At 39.5% G+C, this 18,129-nt stretch overlaps 1 protein-coding gene across 1 annotated transcript in view; it reads left to right on the top strand.

Moving 5' to 3' along the window:
- Nucleotides 1-16,415, top strand: part of kank4 (KN motif and ankyrin repeat domains 4) — a 77,586-nt gene extending 61,171 nt beyond the window's left edge. Inside the window, exons 5-10 of the mRNA XM_080506257.1 lie at nucleotides 3,819-4,070; nucleotides 5,465-5,549; nucleotides 7,134-7,353; nucleotides 7,901-8,043; nucleotides 11,660-11,860; nucleotides 16,100-16,415. Coding sequence (XP_080362383.1) covers nucleotides 3,819-4,070; nucleotides 5,465-5,549; nucleotides 7,134-7,353; nucleotides 7,901-8,043; nucleotides 11,660-11,860; nucleotides 16,100-16,213 — 1,015 coding nt within the window. The 3' untranslated portion in view covers nucleotides 16,214-16,415. The remainder of the gene's footprint in view (nucleotides 1-3,818; nucleotides 4,071-5,464; nucleotides 5,550-7,133; nucleotides 7,354-7,900; nucleotides 8,044-11,659; nucleotides 11,861-16,099) is intronic.
- Nucleotides 16,416-18,129: the final 1,714 nt, after the last annotated feature.

Raw genomic sequence — 18,129 nt, 5'->3', positions numbered from 1 at the left:
AAAGTACACAGAGTGAAAAACTACCTGGTTAAAATAAAGATGTAGTATTATAGATATGTTTCTCTATGCACTGAAGATTTAATAATTGAATCTGCTTGGTTTTATATATATATTATTGTGTGTCGTGCCAATATGTGTGTGGGTTTTGCATGATGAAATTTAAGGTTTTACTGTGAGTACAACTAGTTGTCGTTACTCCTTTTGAGGATTAACTGTGGGAGCAGCTTTCATAGTTCTTTTGGTTTCAATGGTTGAATCTCTGATCTGTAAAAGTGTCCTTGGGCTTGAGGCTGAATGATGAATTACTCCCGTCAGCCCACTGCTGCCATTGGCTTATGAGTGTTTGCATGAATGGCGTAATGTGACAATGATAAAATTGTCGTCATCACCTCAACATCGTGATGATATTAACACAATATTTTCTTGTTGATAGAACATAGAACAACAGTAGCATGACAGACAAGCATTTTCTCCTTCTGCTTATCACACGGCTGTCAAGCTGTCTGACCTTTTACCAACCTTACAAGGTACCTATATACTGGCCTTCCTCAAGATGCCCAGTGAATATTGTGTTCAAAGGACTGGTCTCTGTTCTTGTCCTGTTAGATCTCACTGCTGCATTTGATACTGTTGATCATAACATCCTACGACAGACTGGAGCATGTCGTTGGGATTAAAGGTACACGACTAAACTGGTTTTGAATATATTTATTAGACAGGTTTCACTTAGTTCTGATGACTCTTCCGCTCAGACTAAAGTTAAACATGGAGTTCCATGGGGTTCTGTGTTTGCACTTGTACTTTTCATATTATACAGCGTGTGCTTTGTGCTTTCTGAAGGTAATATTTATTATTAATTCATTGTCGGGAAACACTCCGTAAACTTCCATTGTTATGTAGATGATGAACAAATTTGTCTTTCTCCTGTCGTCTTTGCGCTCTCTGTACTTTCCTGCTGGATCTGTCGCATTACATCTGGAAACTTGTGATTGGAGTTGAGCTCAGAGGCTTGATTCGCTTCCCTTCTTATGACACTTTGTTGCTTGTTGTTTTCTGGTTCTGTTCCATCCCTTTCGCCTTCTCTATCCCCTCTCGCCACTTCTGCGCTTGGTTCTGCAGGTTTCTTCCTCTTAAAAGGGAGTTTTTCCTTCCCACCCTGCTGCATAAATAAAACTTAATTGAACTGAATCTAATCCTTCATCATTTTCTGGTCCATTGATATCAGATGTCCCATCAATTTGAGATGTAAATCCTGCAGCAGTTGTCACTCTTATGTATTTGTGATGCAGTTATGTGTGACAGTCTTCTTGTTGCCAGATTCTTTACTTTGGAGTCCAGCTGTGTCTCACACATCTGCTCCTTGCTGTTCGTCATCACGCCTGAAGACAGACTGGCCTGAGTTTGACCTCACTACTGCTGCTTCTGCTGCTCGAGTGGGAAGTGTGTGTGCCCATGATTGTGTGTTTAATATTACGTGATCTGTGCACTGATCGTACCTCAGCGCTTTGTGCGATTGTGCTTAAGTCAGCATTTGCTTACGCTCAGCACAGTTTGTGATTTGTGTGCGTTTGCTCGTAAAAGCTGATGAATTTTAAGTGGAGAGTTGGAAGAGGAAAGACGTGATTCGTCCTGTACAGTCTGGTTGTCTTTGCTGACTGGTATCACACTTAGAGACCAACACCATAGAGATGCCGTTTACTGGTAAACATCTTCATTTGTATATGCTGCTTTCACTATCAAAAACTCCCTGGACATATGAGCAAACCTAACAGTGTGCATCGAGAGAAAATAATTCTCAGACTGAATTAATCTTTACCAAAAATAGAACTGCAATGCAAATGCTCATTAAATAATAGAGTTGTGCATCCACAGCTCGAAAGGCATTTACTAACAGTCAACGAGAGAAGGTGCAGCCCCTTTGTTGATACACTGGTTGAAAAGGGAGCGTTGTCCAGTCCTCAGTCCAGAGTGTGTCAGATTGGAGATAAGCTTGCTTAAGTCAGTAGCTACTTTCCAAAGATTGACTTAAAACAACAGAGCTGTGATGGACTGGCAGGATACACCTGGACAGGTGGTCCAGGTGTATCCTGCCTTCAACCATAGTAATCTGAGATCGACCCTGACCAGGATACAGCGAAATAGAAGATGGGCAGATGGATTTTTGCAGAGTAATATTAGGTCATTGCTTATTGTGTAACGTCAGTCTGAGACAACTGAAATGGAACAGGGGAAAACAAAACACAAATCAAAACAAAATATGATTGTGTTCTACAAATGGATGTTTTCTTTAAGTGCAATGTGTGCATAATTAATTCATTAGGTTGCAAAAGCTTTGTATCTATTTTGTTTCCTTTAAGTATTGTGAACCTGAGCTTTATGTTATTAAATGTTGGGTCCAAGCATCCTGGGTGGTAACATCTCCTTCAGATTAAGGAACCTGCTGCTATGGGTGGTTCTGTTGTATTGCTGCTCTTACATTCCTGAGCTTTGCTGCTTTATGACCTGCTCACCTTTGCAGTGTTTTTTTTTTTTTTCTTCAGAGTGCTTTTGTGAGTTCTTTTCTTTCCTCCCTGTTTCTGAATGATCTGCAAACATATCCTCACAGCCATTCTCAAGCGCAAATAAATGGATTTTCTGTGCTCACAGCAAGGACCTACCTCAGTGTTTTCTGACTCAAGTCTCATTCATCTCTCAAAAGTTTGTATTCTAACCTTGTTCACATTTGTGTGTGCGTGTGAATGGGTGAATGTGATTAACGATGTAAAGCGCTTTGGGACTGCTCACACAGTGGACAAGCCCCACATAAGTGAAGCACATTTACCATTTACCATGTTCCTTGCTATAAATGTTAAATTTGTTGTTTGATGCTTTATTATAAAGAGGCCAACCTGTCAGATAATTTCTCACTATCATTAGGTTTTTGCCCACTCTGGGAAGTGGGCTGCTGTGTTACTCCTCCTCAGATGGTTGAACCGATCTTTGCTCTCCTTTGAGCTTCTCTGGAATCCAGGGAATGCCATGGCCCCTGAACGCCTCTTGTGTGTGTGTGTGTGTGTGTGTGTGTGTGTGTGTGTGTGTGTGTGTGTGTGTGTGTGTGTGTGTGTGTGTGTGTGTGTGTGTGTGTGTGTGTGTGTGTGTGTGTGTGTGTGTGTGTGTGTGTGTGTGTGTGTGTGTGTGTGTGTGTGTGTGTGTGTGTGCGTGTGCATATGCGTGTGTGCGTGTATGTTGTCAGCAAATAAGCATGAATCACCAACATACAATAAAAGACTTATCTGATTACTCCCTACTCCCTCACAGTGGTGCTTTCATAGCCAAACCTCCAGTAATTCCACTCAAACACCGCATGTGTAACTTTTTCTTCTCTAAATACATCACAGACCCCACTGCGCCAAACAGGCTCCTGTTCTGTCTGACGTTGCCTATGCGAGTGTGCAAACGCACCTATAGATTTATATGTATGCTTTTCATTATGCAAAGGATGTTTTAGGATTTGAGGGCTGCGCCAGACAAGCATCTTACACATTTGAGGTCTACAAGCAAATGACCTGTGGGAGTTGACTTTACTGCTATTTCACTGATGTTGCGGGTTGTTTATTTTACTAAATTCTATACTCTTATTCAACTTCTGTAAATATTTCTAACATGTGGCAGCCAAATGGATGTAGTTGTGTTTATTTAGTGGGTGTTTTCTCACTAATTTGGTTAAAAACAGAATTAATTATTTAACATCCAGTGTAAATAGGGTTTAGCCAACCAAAATAGCTATTTTGATATCTCCATCTTACAACGGTGCCCCTCTTGTTTATCCCCTCTTTAAGGTACGAGACAACATCCAGCGAGGATTCCAGCGGAGATGAGAAGTCAAAGGTGGAATTGGAGCCGGAAGACAGCTCTGAACCAGAGGTGGAGAAGGAAAAGGAAAAAGAGCCTGAAGAAGTGGCCGAGACCCCAGGGAAAGAAGCGGAAGAGTCAGCTGAGGCTGGAGGTGCTGTGGCTGAGGAAAAGGAGGTGGAAAGAGGCCTGCTGGATCCAGAAGACAGCCAGGAGCTGCTAGAGGAGGGAGCTGAAGGGTGAGACAGTCCAGTCGAAACTCTAGCTCAGAGTCCACATGCACAATGACTTTCCTCTTGGTAGGCCAATTGGTGACTGATTAAGCAGGGTTGTGCTTATTCAATATAAAAGCAGAGTAAACATGGTGTCCAATTTCTTAGACATGTCCTCCTCCTTAGAAGCACTTAGTGATATTGATAGGCAATTTCATTGAGCTCCTAATTCAGAGCTATGTTGGTGATAACCTGAAATTAAAACTATGACCTATTATGATTACATACTTCACATTGTGTACACACACAGAGCTGCACGTATGCATATTCATGACAGTTAGTGTTTGAAAATCAAAAACAGTGCTTTTGTGTACCGACCTGCTCACTGCTGTGATGCTCTATTATTGCAATGAACTGGATGGAATGATATGATTTCCTGTAATAAAACAAGGTTCCCTCTTCCAATCATTGCTTGAGCCATAAAATAAACAAAATATAAACACGCATAGAGCAATAGACTTGAATTATAATACCGCTAGGACACATAAAATAAATCCATAAAGATGGCGGGGACGTTGAGCTGGCACAACTGAGTGCTTTGTCTTGTGTGCCGCTCCATCCTTGTTTGATCTGAGACAGCTGGATGACGCCCCCCCCCACACACACACACACACTGTGTTTTTTTTCCAACTTTTTCCAATCTTACAATCATTCCCTGCAGCCAAGTCTAAACTCAACCATATACTGTATGTGACTTACGTTTAAGTAAGTGTATTAAAACTAAGACACTAGAAGAGGTCTAAGTCAGGAATAATGTGTGGTTTAAACCACTGGCGGTCTGGTACTTCAGTAAAAAAAAAAAAACATCACTGAGTGATCACTTATCTATCTCAGGTATGTGGACAGGGCTCAGGCCCATGATGGCAGACTGTAGAAGGAGGCCCTGGGAAAATGCAGGACTTATATTAACTCATCATTCAGCACCTGTCTGATCTTTGCCGTCAGTGTGTGTAAGTGTGTACGTGTTACAGCACTGTACACACTGGGACCTGCTCGCGCTTTATGTAGCCTGAGATGTACAGTTTGCATGACGGCTGAATGGTTTGAACATGCGGTGGATTTTAAACTCAAGGTTTACATGTGCGGCCAGTGTGTTCCACAGATGAGTGATGTGCGTGAGTTGTCCTGAAAGCTTGTGATGTGTTTATTCTTTTGCTGTTTTTGTTACTTATAAAATTGACACAAGAAACAAGGGAGTCTTACTTTGACCATATGGGATTGAGACATGATGATATTTCCACACTGAACCTGAAGAAAAAAAAAAAAAAATTACAGATGGGGTAAGCAGATGTGCAGTTTGATACAAATACACTCACCTAAGACTACCTCTTACTTTTACATCTGGTTTCTTTTTTTTTTAGAGAGAAAGTTGACAAGGGATTTATAGATGCCTGCGTCTACGTCAAAGACCGCATGGAAGAAGTTTCATCTCCAGACAAGGAAATGGTGAGGATTATTTTTCAGTTTTTTTTTTCAGGTGTCATGGTTAATCAGAGATCAACGCATCCGATTACTACCAAATCCTACTTTAGCAAATATGTAGCTCAGGTGGTCTCTTGGTTTATCTAATAGACTATTTATAGGATGAATATGCTATAACAGCTTATATCCAATCTAAGTCAGAGGTCAAAAAGTTATATATTGGGTTCTTATTTATGTATTTGAAAAATTCTGGTTTATTTCTTATGTTTGACAACTTTCTCCACCAACATGTCCAACTCTACATTTTTATGTTAATGGGAATCAGCACTCCACTCAATTACTCCCTGGTGGATGCAAACAATCGAATATAGAAACAATGCTGTTTTAATCTGATTGGCCATGCAAACGGGGTCTAAATCATGAAAAATACTCATATGAATATTATTTCTTGCATGTGGTATCAGTCATAATGTTGCTCTTGATAACTTTACCTTTATAATGTACACAAAATAAAAACACAATGTATTTGCATTAGTTTACGGTATGACATGTTTAATGCAGGATTTTTGTACGTAAATCAGGCCGTACGTCTTCAGGCAGAAGTGCTGCACTTCTCCTCCTCCAAATCTCTCAGCTGTATTCTCACTTCCTTGTGCTTCCCATGTAAATCCCACTGAAATGCTCCCTCAAACTCCACAGTTTTTACATCTCTTGCCTGATTGGTCACAGCTCTGTTTGTTTCCACAGCTCCTTATTGCTTATTCGTTTTGACTAACTAATCTGCAAATATGCTCCCTGGGCTTATGTTAATGATCACCATGAATCAGTGCCTTCAGGCTCCATGGTTGTGTAGAGGGAGGCAATAGTTTGACCCTCTACACCATGCCTTTAAAGCTTTAAGGCTTAAAACTGGACTGTAGCTTTTATGAGTTGGGTTTTCATGTTCTTCCTGGTCTTCAAGGATTTTCGAGGAGGGGAGAATACCAAGGATGGATTTATTAATTAAAGTCAGTACATGGTCATGGAGGGCCACTGAACTCTGGCATATAAAATACACTGGTGAGTTAGAGCTTTGCAGCCTGTGAAGAGCCTCAAAGAGCCATAGGACACTGTGTCAATGCAAAAGCATTGGGCAGGGAGATGCATATACAGCAGATCACCATATTCAAACAACTGAAGGAACGTTGCTTCTACTAGATTTTTTCCTGGCTGCACAGCAAAAACAGGACTTGTTTCTAAAATAGAACCCGAGCTTGAGCTTAAGCTTCTTTACTAGGGTTAAACATTCATCAATTTCAATACTTACATGACAAATCTTCACGTACTAATTACTATTTAAATAGTGTATGTGTGCGTCTATTCGTATGTGCATTTGCTCCTGTGTGAGTGTTTATTAGATAATAGGGAATATGTTTCCTTTTCTTAGTTGTTTTTGGACTCTGTAACCTCTTTTGTTTAAGCAGGGGAGGTCATTTGGTTTATAGTGCTAAAAATAACTGGTCAACAGCAAAACAATAAAAAATGTGATTAGGGTTCTGAAAAAACTAAACAAAACACTGTCACTGTGCATGTTTGTAAATTGGTACTATGTGTTGTTTTTCTCCTCAGCGTCAGGTCTTGGTGGTGCTCTACAAGGAGTGGTTTAAGATCTCTAGCCAAAAAGAGTCTCAGGCAGATATGGTCAGATTGTACCTTCGGCATGTGGGGCTTACCACCCCCACCCTGCTACCATATGTGGTCAACCTGACGGACGGCAACGGGAACATGGCCCTACACTATAGCGTGTCCCATTCCAACTTTCCTGTGGTCAAACTGCTGCTGGATACCGGTGAGACGCAAAATTAGATGACACACCAAGACACTGCGCTGACCTACATTAATTTTCTGTAGATTTTCCTGAAAGTCCGCCTTAAGTGCTGCTTGACAAACCTCAGCTCTGACTGTGACCTTACGATAACAACTTAGTCAAACCTTATTACAGCTCTTTACCTCAAAATATGATGATTAACACAACAGCAACCTGGTCTCATTGTAACTGGTCTTCACCTCAAATGTTTAAGATTTCCCACAATTATGGCCCCCCTGCGGTAACATCTTGAGGATATGAAAGAACACGTTCACGCACACTCAAACAGGCTTTATGGGGCATCACTTTGAGTTACACTGATTTCCTAGATACCTCCAGTGAACTCGCCTTAACTATTACATGCTTAATCTTTGGCTGTGACCCTGACATTAACCCAGCAATAAATCAGGCCTGGACTTTCAAATGTAATGATTTACATCATAGGGCCTTGACTTTTGTTGTGATGTTTCAGAGCGCTGTGGATGCAGGCATAACATCTGATTGACTAACTCACCTTGTGTGTGGCCAGGCCTCTGTGAAACGGACAATGTGAACAAGGCAGGCTATACTCCAGTGATGCTAGCTGCACTGACTGCTGCCGAGACTCCCGACGATCTGGAGGTGGCTCAACAACTGCTGAAGCGGGGAGATGTCAACGCGCGGTCCAGACAGGTAATAGACAACACAAGCTTGCATCTACATGCAAGGTGTCCTGAATATACTGAATATCAGAGGATTTCTTGAGTTGTATACGTGGTGTTATTGTAGTGAATAGTGTTGCATTTCAGGAGCAGCAAGTCTGGGAATAATGTGAATCCTCTGAGGAAATTAGCGATTGTTGGAAAAAGCGTATAAGTGGGTCACATCACGGCAACAGACATGTGGAAGTCTGTTCTTCTTGACTGCAAAGCTATCTTTAGTGGGAGTCATTCACAATTTATGACCATGGGGAGCACCATACGAGGGCCTTGAAGCAGGTTGGGATCACTGCAGTTTACGTGTATATACCAAGACCATCTGATTGTGAAGCAGTATGCTATAGACAGCATTGTGTTGTGATTTTGCTTCTTGCATGCACATTAATGAAATGTTATCCAACTTATCACTGCTGCAATGTACAACCACATGAATACATATGAAGTCAAGCTAAAGCTTCTCCAGCTATTCGTTTTAAAGACAGTTTTTAGAATGGACATGTTTTCCTGGACAGACAATGACTGCTGATGATTAGAGCTTGGATTGGAGCTATAATCATCATGCAAAAACATTTAATATTTCAAATTTTAAATATTTTAAATGTTACCAGTCAGTTTAAATACATGTCTAATTGTCCCTCTGATTTGAAAACAGAAGAGGAGGATTTGACACCATGACAAATCTTTAAAAAAAGAAAAAAAAAGAAAGGAACAACAAGCAAACAAAAACTAAGAAGAAAAAAAAAACAGGAAACAAAGCTCAGAGACTTTACCAGCCAAAAGAGTTTGAAACAGAAAGCACAGAAACAGGCAGACAAGGACAGATAAGAACAGAAGAAAACATTATTTTCTTGCAGTCCTGGTTTGTATTTAACACAACTTGTTCTCCATATATCATCTGAGAACTTTCTTCACATGCCGCGTCCAAAAAGCCCTTCTGTGACAAGTCAGACATTCAAATTGGTGAATGTTGGAATCTTACAGGAATTCTGCACTGCAAAGTATGAAATGTCTGGACAAGATTAAACTCTCTTTTTTTCTTGCCTCAGTAAAAAATCTGTCAGACAACAGCAGCTCATCCAGAAAGCTGCAGCCAGAGTCCTCATCAACACAAAGAGGGTGGAGTACATTACACCCGTGCTCCAAGCCCCGCACTGGCTGCCTGTGTGCCAAAGGATCGACTTCAAAATCTTACTTCTGGTTTATAACGCTTTGAATGGTCTCGAGCCTCAAATACATCTCAGATTTACTTGTAGAATATAAAACCTCCAGACTTCTGAGGTCCTCAGGAAGAGGTTTATTCAGTGTTCTTACAGTCAGAAGCAAACAAGGTGAAGTAGCTTCTAGTTTGTACGCTCCTCACCTGTGGAACAAACTTCCTGAACACCTGAAGACTGCTGAAACACTCACGTCTTTTAAATCAAGACTTACAATATTATTATTTGCACAGGCTTTTGAATAAAAAAAAAATAGATTCTACTTATTTACCTTATTTATTATACTTTTCTTCATTATTTGTTATAATGCATTTCTTTCATTTTTTTTCTAAAGCTTTAATGTATTTCCTTTATTCTGTATTTCTTTAATTTCTTTGGAAAGCACTGTGAATTGCCTTGTGTTTGAATGGTGCTCTATAAATATACATGCCTTGCCTTGCCTTGCCATCTCGAGAAAACAAATAAATATATCTCTTTTCGTGGCGTGAGACTTTATAGTCAGAAGGGAGAATGGAGCGAGGCAAAACACATCTGACAACAACCAGAGAGTAATTAAGGTGAGACACATGGAGGATGAAGCAATAAGACATTTGAAGAGATGGAGGGATAGAGTGGGACAGACATCCAGAACCATTAAAACTAAACAGGAATGTTAACTGTGAAAGTCCTAATGACATGACTTCACATAAAAGAAGGAGTAGAAAATGATATTAGGCCTGATTGACTAAGATCCTGTATAAAGCATCCTAAATTGCAGGCTCACGCACATACTGTCGACTGTCTTTTAGGTTTTCATGTGTTGAAACGAATGACATGACATGACACACAAGCATTAGTATTTAAATGAGGATTTTAGGCCCCGTTAACATTTGAATGATCTGCTCGAAAAAGGTATTGTTTCCATGTTCTTTTCCTTTCTTCACCATGGACTGGCTGGATGGAGCGCTCAGCCCCCACAAACCAAATGTGGTAACATGTTGGTGGAGGGAAGTTATCAAATATGTTGGAGCGTTACAGCAAACAAATCTGAATTTGGATAAGTAGAAAAGAAAATCATGTTATGAAAGCTGATCTGTCACAGAGACAAAACTGTGGGAAGAAGAAGAACAATGGGCCAGATTAAAAAAGGATTGCAAAAATGAAGAAATAAATCTCATGATAAAGTTTGCGCCGAGTTGAGAAAGTGCATTTTGGAACACACTCCTGATCCTCCAAGTTCATGAACAGTATCATGCCATAATGTGTGTTAGTTTGCTATTCTGTCAGCTTAAATCCTCAGTGCATTATTTTAGTAGATCAGCTTTCCAGACGAAAGCACAATATCTTGTTTGTGCATGTTTTACACGTTCAAACCTTTATTTGATGAGGCTCATAGACTAAACCTGTAAATAACTCTTAAGAAGGAAGCTCTGCAACACGAGAGACACCAAGTCTCTGGTAGTCAGACAAAAGACAAAGACATTGAGAAAACATAAGCCATTAAAATGCGAAACAGAACAGAAGACAAAGAGAGCACCATGGCAATGATAATAAGTCTAATTGTGGACTTATCAATGCGGCTGCATGTAGAGAGACATTGAAACAGTGTTAATAGTTTTTAATGACAATTTCAATGATCCGTACTTATTGCTTTGCTATGATGGTGTGAAGTGACTTGTGAATAAAATAAGGTGTCATGGTATTGAACTGGCTCGGTTCATAGATTTTTCTGAACAGAAACAAATACAATGTCCTTGTATGTGTACCATTTAAGGAATATTAAGGTGTAAGTGCATCTGATACGTACTAGAGGTACTTTCAAATGATGTACTCACACACAAAAAGGTAAATATGGGAGTCTAGCAGATGTGATACAACAGGGAAAATGTGTTCTGTTGGTCTAAAAGCCACAGTGGACAAAAGTGTAATGAAACTGGATGTTTTGTATGTAATTCCAGCATTGGTTTTTTTTTGTATTATCTGCAAATAACTCACACACATATCTTGGTTGTAAAGTTGTGATCAACCAAAAAGCTACAAGTCTTTCTGAGAAAATGAAATCATCCCAAGTTGCAAGTTTTGAGTTTGGAAACATCTGAAACACAAAAACAATCCACACTGTTCGAGCGCTACCTGAAGATGTGTGGTTAATGTTTCTACTGCTTCATCTGCCTTCAACACTACATGTCAGATATTTGTTGCATTAATGCAAAGAGGAAACCTTCAAGGCTTTGGATGATTTTATTCTCAAGAATGGTTTTATTTGGCAGAACAACCTTGACGAGTTTGTTCAAGTATATCAAATGAAGCAGCCAATGGGTGTAGACCTCTGTACTGTTCTGTGTTGCCCTCCCCTACCCCCTCCTGCCATTTACCTCTAATTCCTTCTTTCTCTAGGCAGGCCAGACAGCTCTGATGCTCGCCGTGAGCCATGGCCGTGTTGCCATGGTGAAGCTGCTCCTGGGGTGCGGTGCCGATGTAAATGCCCAGGACCGAGAGGGATCCACGGCCCTGATGTGTGCCAGTGAGCACGGACACACACACATCGCTCAGCTGCTGCTGGAGACCGGCCGCTGTGACATCACCCTCGCAGATAAGGTAGACTGCCGCATTGTAAAGCGGGAATTATCTAGTTTATTGGACTGTTAGAAATTTTATAGACGTTTTACCTCCCATTTAAGATTGTCCAGTGCAGCCTATTAGGTGTGTATTAGAGCCAAGGATGGAAATGCCATGTCCTTGTAGAAAGGGATGCTAAATAAATAATAATAATAAATTAAAAAAAAGAAAACCCTCAAAAGCAGTGTTTAGATATAATTATGGCATGGGTGGTTTTAGTCATTATTGTTATATAGTTATATAAAATAATATATTAGGTGGGCAATTCAGTGGCTTTACAAGCGAGGAGGTTGTGTAGTCTGTTTTCCCCAAAATGTCCCCATATATGGAGAAAACATAGCAAATCTAATTTGCCAAGTGCGAACCGTTTTCAGTATATTTGAAAATCCCATTTATAGTGAATGAAATAAGTTTTTATAGCAGTTCAACAAATAAAATCTTCAACAAATAAAAACTCGGTTATATTGTGTGGCGAACAAAAAACTTAATTTAGTGATGGATTTTAAAGTTTCAAAATGTTGAATTACATCTTTTTTTACTGAATTACCACACACAGACTATGATACAAAATTTTCTATATAACTGCTGATGCTTGCTGATGAATGATGTCAAACATGAGATATAAGTTATATTTATTACATAGTATTATTAATTAATTAAAGGCCACTGGTTTAGAGAGCAGTACAGCTGACAGTCGTTTGCATAGTTTAGCCTGTGCACATATTGATACCTTGCACGCTACAGCATGAAGCGTGTGGAAGCTCACTCACTGATTAACTTAGTTTTAATAGTACATGAGTGAAATGTCACGAATGCATGATGGGACTGATGCAGACGTGCTTTTAAACTCACGTGGGGTCCCCGCAGTTGTTGGGTTTTTTTTCCTGCAAGGTGCAACTGTCTCATTAATTTCATCCAGTTCAGTGCTTCATCTTAGCAGCTAATTATTTGCTGCTTGTAATACACTAAGTCTTATCCCTGGCTCACCCGTACTGCAGACTGCAGGCTGCCCAGGATGGCTTGCTGTTCAGCAAAGGTGCACAGCAGCTGGTGGCTGTCCCACACACAGTTGATGGATTGTTCAGTCTTGTACATTGATTCTTCCCTGCCGTAAATTCCCATCTGTAGGCTGAGGTGCTCAGTCAAAAGAGTGATCATATCATGAACGGTGCGTTACTCTGCCAAAGCAGTTGTTTTTTTTTTTTTTTTTTTTCTTTCTCGCAAACAACTGCACAAAACTCACTTATCGGATTGAAACTATGAAGTAGACCAGCTGTAACACAGCTACTGCAATTCATAAGATTCACCCCTGTCTTTTATACTAATCCTAACCATTACAACTGAGTCCTTAATGTCTAACCTAACCATATTTTAACTGTAAAATTAAACCTACAGCCACAGCTTCGCCCTCAAATACATACATTTACATGTTGGGTCATAAAATGTTGGCTGGACCACAAGTGTAGACTCCTTTTATTCCTTGTGCCCTATAAAATGAGAAAACCTCATTCACACACCCATGCAGATGCACTTGATCACACACATACACTGTTTTTTTTTTGGTATATCCTCAAGGGGAATTACATTGACTTACATTTCATTCCTGCTGATTTGCTCGATTTTCTAATTTTCCTTCTTCTTGTGTAATTTATTCTAATAATAATTCTAGTTTATTACCCGCCAGAGGCCAAAACTGCACGCCGTATGCTCGCCTTTAAATTCAACTGTCTCTGAACAGCTGTGTCAACCTGCGTCTTCATCCTCATTCGGCACAGACCTCTGCTGACTCAAAATCTGTCCTACCGCACATTAATTATCATTGTAAAAGCAGTTGAGTTAACTGTTTTACTCGCCACAAGAATTATTGAGATCAATGTTATCTCAGATTTCACCCAAGTAGCATATTTTCACCTGTACTAAAATGCCAATCAATCTATCAGTCTATATTCATATAGCTGCCTTCAGACAATGAAATGCAAGTCAAGGTGTCGGTGAGTGCGTTAACCAGCGCCTCACTGTGCAACTGACAAAACATTAAATAAGGATTGAATATTTACAAACACACACACCTGCACAGATATATGTGTGAGTTCACTTGTATCCGTGCATACATGCAGAGTGATAAAATCAAATAAATCTCTAAATATTGTCGCATTGCTTCATATTGTTAGTCACTTTAAAACACATCCATACACACTAACAGCAGTGGCTGCCATGCAAGGGGCTCCCACACCTCTGGGGTCCGTGTGGGATTCAGTGTCCAACCCAAGTTAACATGGACAGATGGATAAGCAGGACCAATTATTAAACCACTAATCAAAGGATTGAAGGACAATCTTCAGTATCTGATAATTCAATCATCCTCAGGCCACATCAGTAAAGGGTAATTTACTGTAAACACATTTGATTTACGATCATTGTCAAAAAAATTAATATATATGATGCAAAATGGAGAAATAAGCAGCTCTAAATGGTCTCCCTGCAGATCAAGCAGTATGTTTAACAACTCGACAAAGTTCACAACAAGTTTTAATACGAATTGAGCACAACTGCTGTGTTCCCATGAGACAAGAGGTCTCCCTGAGCGTGCAGCCTCGTCTGCCGCAATGTGTAATATCTCCTCTTTGATCGGAGAGATAAATGAAAACACAAAAACATTGCCGCTGATTATAGGCAGTGCTGTCAGACGGAGAAATTTAAAGCTGCGTGATTAAATTGATCCTGCCGAATCAAGTATATGACCCTTTTAAGCCCTGAAGAGACATGAGAAAGAGATTGTTATCCACACAGACACAAACTCAAGATTAAGCTTACTTTTTTTGATAAAAGTTAGTGCGGGAAGGCTTCAATGCTTGATAGATTAATGTATTTGCACTGAAAAAGTGCCACTAAGTGTACTAACCACTTTATCAAATGGTAGTTATTGCTCAGTTTAGACATTATACATATTCCATTGATGTTAAACAGATAAGTTATGACAGTATTGAGTGTTTCAGTCATAGTGGGGCAAGGACAAATTGTTCTTCTTAAAACTGATGTTATAGCTGTATTATATCTCTCCCACCACACAAACGTTTAAAAAGGTTTAGAAAATGTTATGTATCTTTTGCCTAAAATACCAATTATTTTGGGCATGACTATTCTGTGTGGTGTTAGCATCTTTTTCCTGTTCATGCATATGCTCAGAATACTTCAGGCTCTTCTTAAAAACCTAAAAACCTTCTCCTTAAGCTGATCAGTGATTCAATTATGATGTGAGTGTGTCTCGCTTTGTTTTTACCTGTCTGAGGTGGACCGAGGTGAACAATGTTGGATGGGACAGGCTTCACTCCCCCAGTAGTTTGATCCAAAATATGGATAAATGAAAACGTCATGTGTTTATTTCATGTGTTGTAATATTTAGACGCCAGTGGATCTGTTTTAAGCAGCACAACACTGCCACTCTCAGGATCACAATAGTCACTGCATCTTAACCAACATTGTAATAATGATATTCACAAATAAGCTATTAGCCACAAATAACATTATGACAGGTACAGTTAATGCCACTGATATATTTATTGTGGATCCTTGTAACAATCAATAATGTAATAATTGCTATAAACACAATGCCTCCCAGTAATATCATAATTTTTCCAATAACCTAATAAGTACCTGAAGAACAAATACAGCTCTTAAATTTTTTCAAATAAAATAATTAAATGCATTTCCTGCAGGTTTTGTGCAGTTTGCATTTTCAGAAATATATAAAGTGGATCGTCATGATGATCATTCATTGAGATATTTACTGTTTGTATATTATATTATTAGCAATTTATTGCAGTATAGGCTTTATGACATTCGACAAGGCCAAATTTATTATATTTCTCAAAGTTATAATGTTTTTGGCCATTGTTACATTATTGGTTGTTACATACCAGTTAATGGGTGCCAGTACACATTTTTCTCCTTCAAGTGATGAAGCAGAGATAATGAGGAAGAGTTGCTGTTTGTCTGAGTTTGATGGCGAGACACACTGGGTCAGATCATTTCCAAAACTGCATCCCCTGTGAGACTTTTCTGCTCTGGAGTGGTCACTGTCTATTCAAAGTGGTCCTAGGAAGGAAAAGGAGATGAAACAGTGGACAAGGATTAATGTTTGTTTGGCCCAATCAGACAGGAATAAATGTGGTTGTAAAGTTCTGGCTGACAGGTGTATTATTTGTCCTGTTTGTATAGAACGGTCAGACAGCCCGGACAGTTGCTGAAGGATCCGCCCACCAAGACATAGTCGACCTCCTGAAGGCCCAGGGAGAGACCGGAGTCTCGGAGCCTGCTGAGGACCTCCTCTGAAACTGAGCCTAGCCCCCCCCCGACCTCTCGAACACCGCGATCCCACAGTCTGCCAACGTAAGAAGAGGCAGAAGAAGCTGCCGACACCACGTGTGACATACATGTGAGAGTCTGAACCGCATCGGAGCCTTGGAGCGATTCTCCCATGTCTCCACCAACGTCCCCTGTGGGTGTTTATGAATATGCTGCATCGACCACTCAAGTGGACAAATGGGGGCTGGAGGGACGGATGACAAGACACTGTCATGGTGACATGTGTGACTGACATGACATAAAGTAGGACATGGGAAGGATTGGGGGGAGGGGGGGGGGTGTATATAAGAGAATGGCAAGTGGACAGAGAGACACTCTGCACTGCTGCTTCTTATCATCAAATAACTCTTAAAAGCAAAATAATAAGCACATGATCTACCTTTTTCAAATATGACATTAATTCTATTTTTTATTTCAACTACATTGACATTGTTCTTTTCTTATGTGGACATAAGCCATTATTGAGAACATAGTATATGGAGAATGTTATTCTAACAGATTATAATCGCACACAAAACACAGAAATAGTATTTTCTATTGCACTTTGTTTTTAAATTGTGTTTGTGTACAGCAAATAGTACTTTGTACATGTGTCCTGAAGATATATATATATATATATATATATATATATATATATATATATATATATATATATATATATATATATATATATATATATATATATATATATATATATATATATATATATATATATATATATATATATATATATATATATGGTGTTAACTAAGACTTTAAAATTATAGACTACAAATAATTGTCAAATTTTCCATAATTCAGTGGATATTTGGGTGTGTTTCATGTGTTTACCACCATAGTAATCATGTTTTTCATTGAAAAGGAGATGTTTTTGATGAAATTATGAAATTCTATGTTTTCGTGAGACGTGAATTGAATATTTTAATAACCACAACTAGAAACAGATTGAAGAAAGTCTTCTCATGAGATTGTATTAAACAAGAGAGCGCTGCATGCCAATACAGTCCCCCCCTACTGGCTGTCTTCTTGTACTACACAGCAGTATGTTGTAATACTGTCTGTTTTCATGACTAAACATCCTTCTTGTCGTCCTTGAGTTTATATATAAAGTATGCCTTGTCCGCCTGCTCGTTTCAGATCAAATCGTGTATGCAACTGCTACAAAATGCACAATGAATGTCAGGCTGGCTGTGACACATTCCAAGAAACAATTAACAAAACAAACATGTAGCAAGTTTAACTCTTCTGGCATGGATCACAGGACTAACAGGCTGTCAGTGGATGCATTTGGATAGTTTTCTGTGTGTGTGTGTGTGTGCGTGTGTGCGTGCGTGTGTGCGTGCGTGCGTGAGACTCGAGACATTTAATCACATGATCTGATCACCTCGTCTGTAAAATGCCAGGACTGGTTGGTTGTCTTCTTGCCTCCAATGTTTCCAAACTGTGACCTGCCAGTCTGTCAGATCGATCAATAACAAAAGGGGGTTCTTGTTTCGTTGGTGGTCTCAGAAGCAATATCCGTGTCAATCAGAAACTCGTTAGTGTGAGTGTACTCGGCTTAGCCTTAATCAAGCAAGATAAGAGGTTTTTCCCAGGGAGTACAAGTCCTTTTTTCTTCTGTCACAAACCTGCACACACATATTCCGAACATACGGCAAAGCAGAAGCAGTGGTCTGATATAAGATGTTTACAATTCAGCATTTCCTGCTCTGTGACTGCTGCAGATGTCAAACTGTTTGCAATGTTTACATATGAATTATATATTAAAAATATATATATATATCCAAGGAGTTGCTAAAACAGGGTGGACTTCAAAGCAGACCACTACTCAATTCAACAACTGCCATATCTGTAGTGTACAAGGATCCTGTATGCATCTATGT

The sequence above is a fragment of the Blennius ocellaris genome (genome assembly GCF_963422515.1).
Source record: "Blennius ocellaris genome assembly, chromosome: 12".
NCBI lineage: Eukaryota > Metazoa > Chordata > Actinopteri > Blenniiformes > Blenniidae > Blennius > Blennius ocellaris.
The sequence above is the reverse complement of the archived record's forward strand: the minus strand, read 5'-3'. Positions and strand labels throughout refer to the sequence as shown.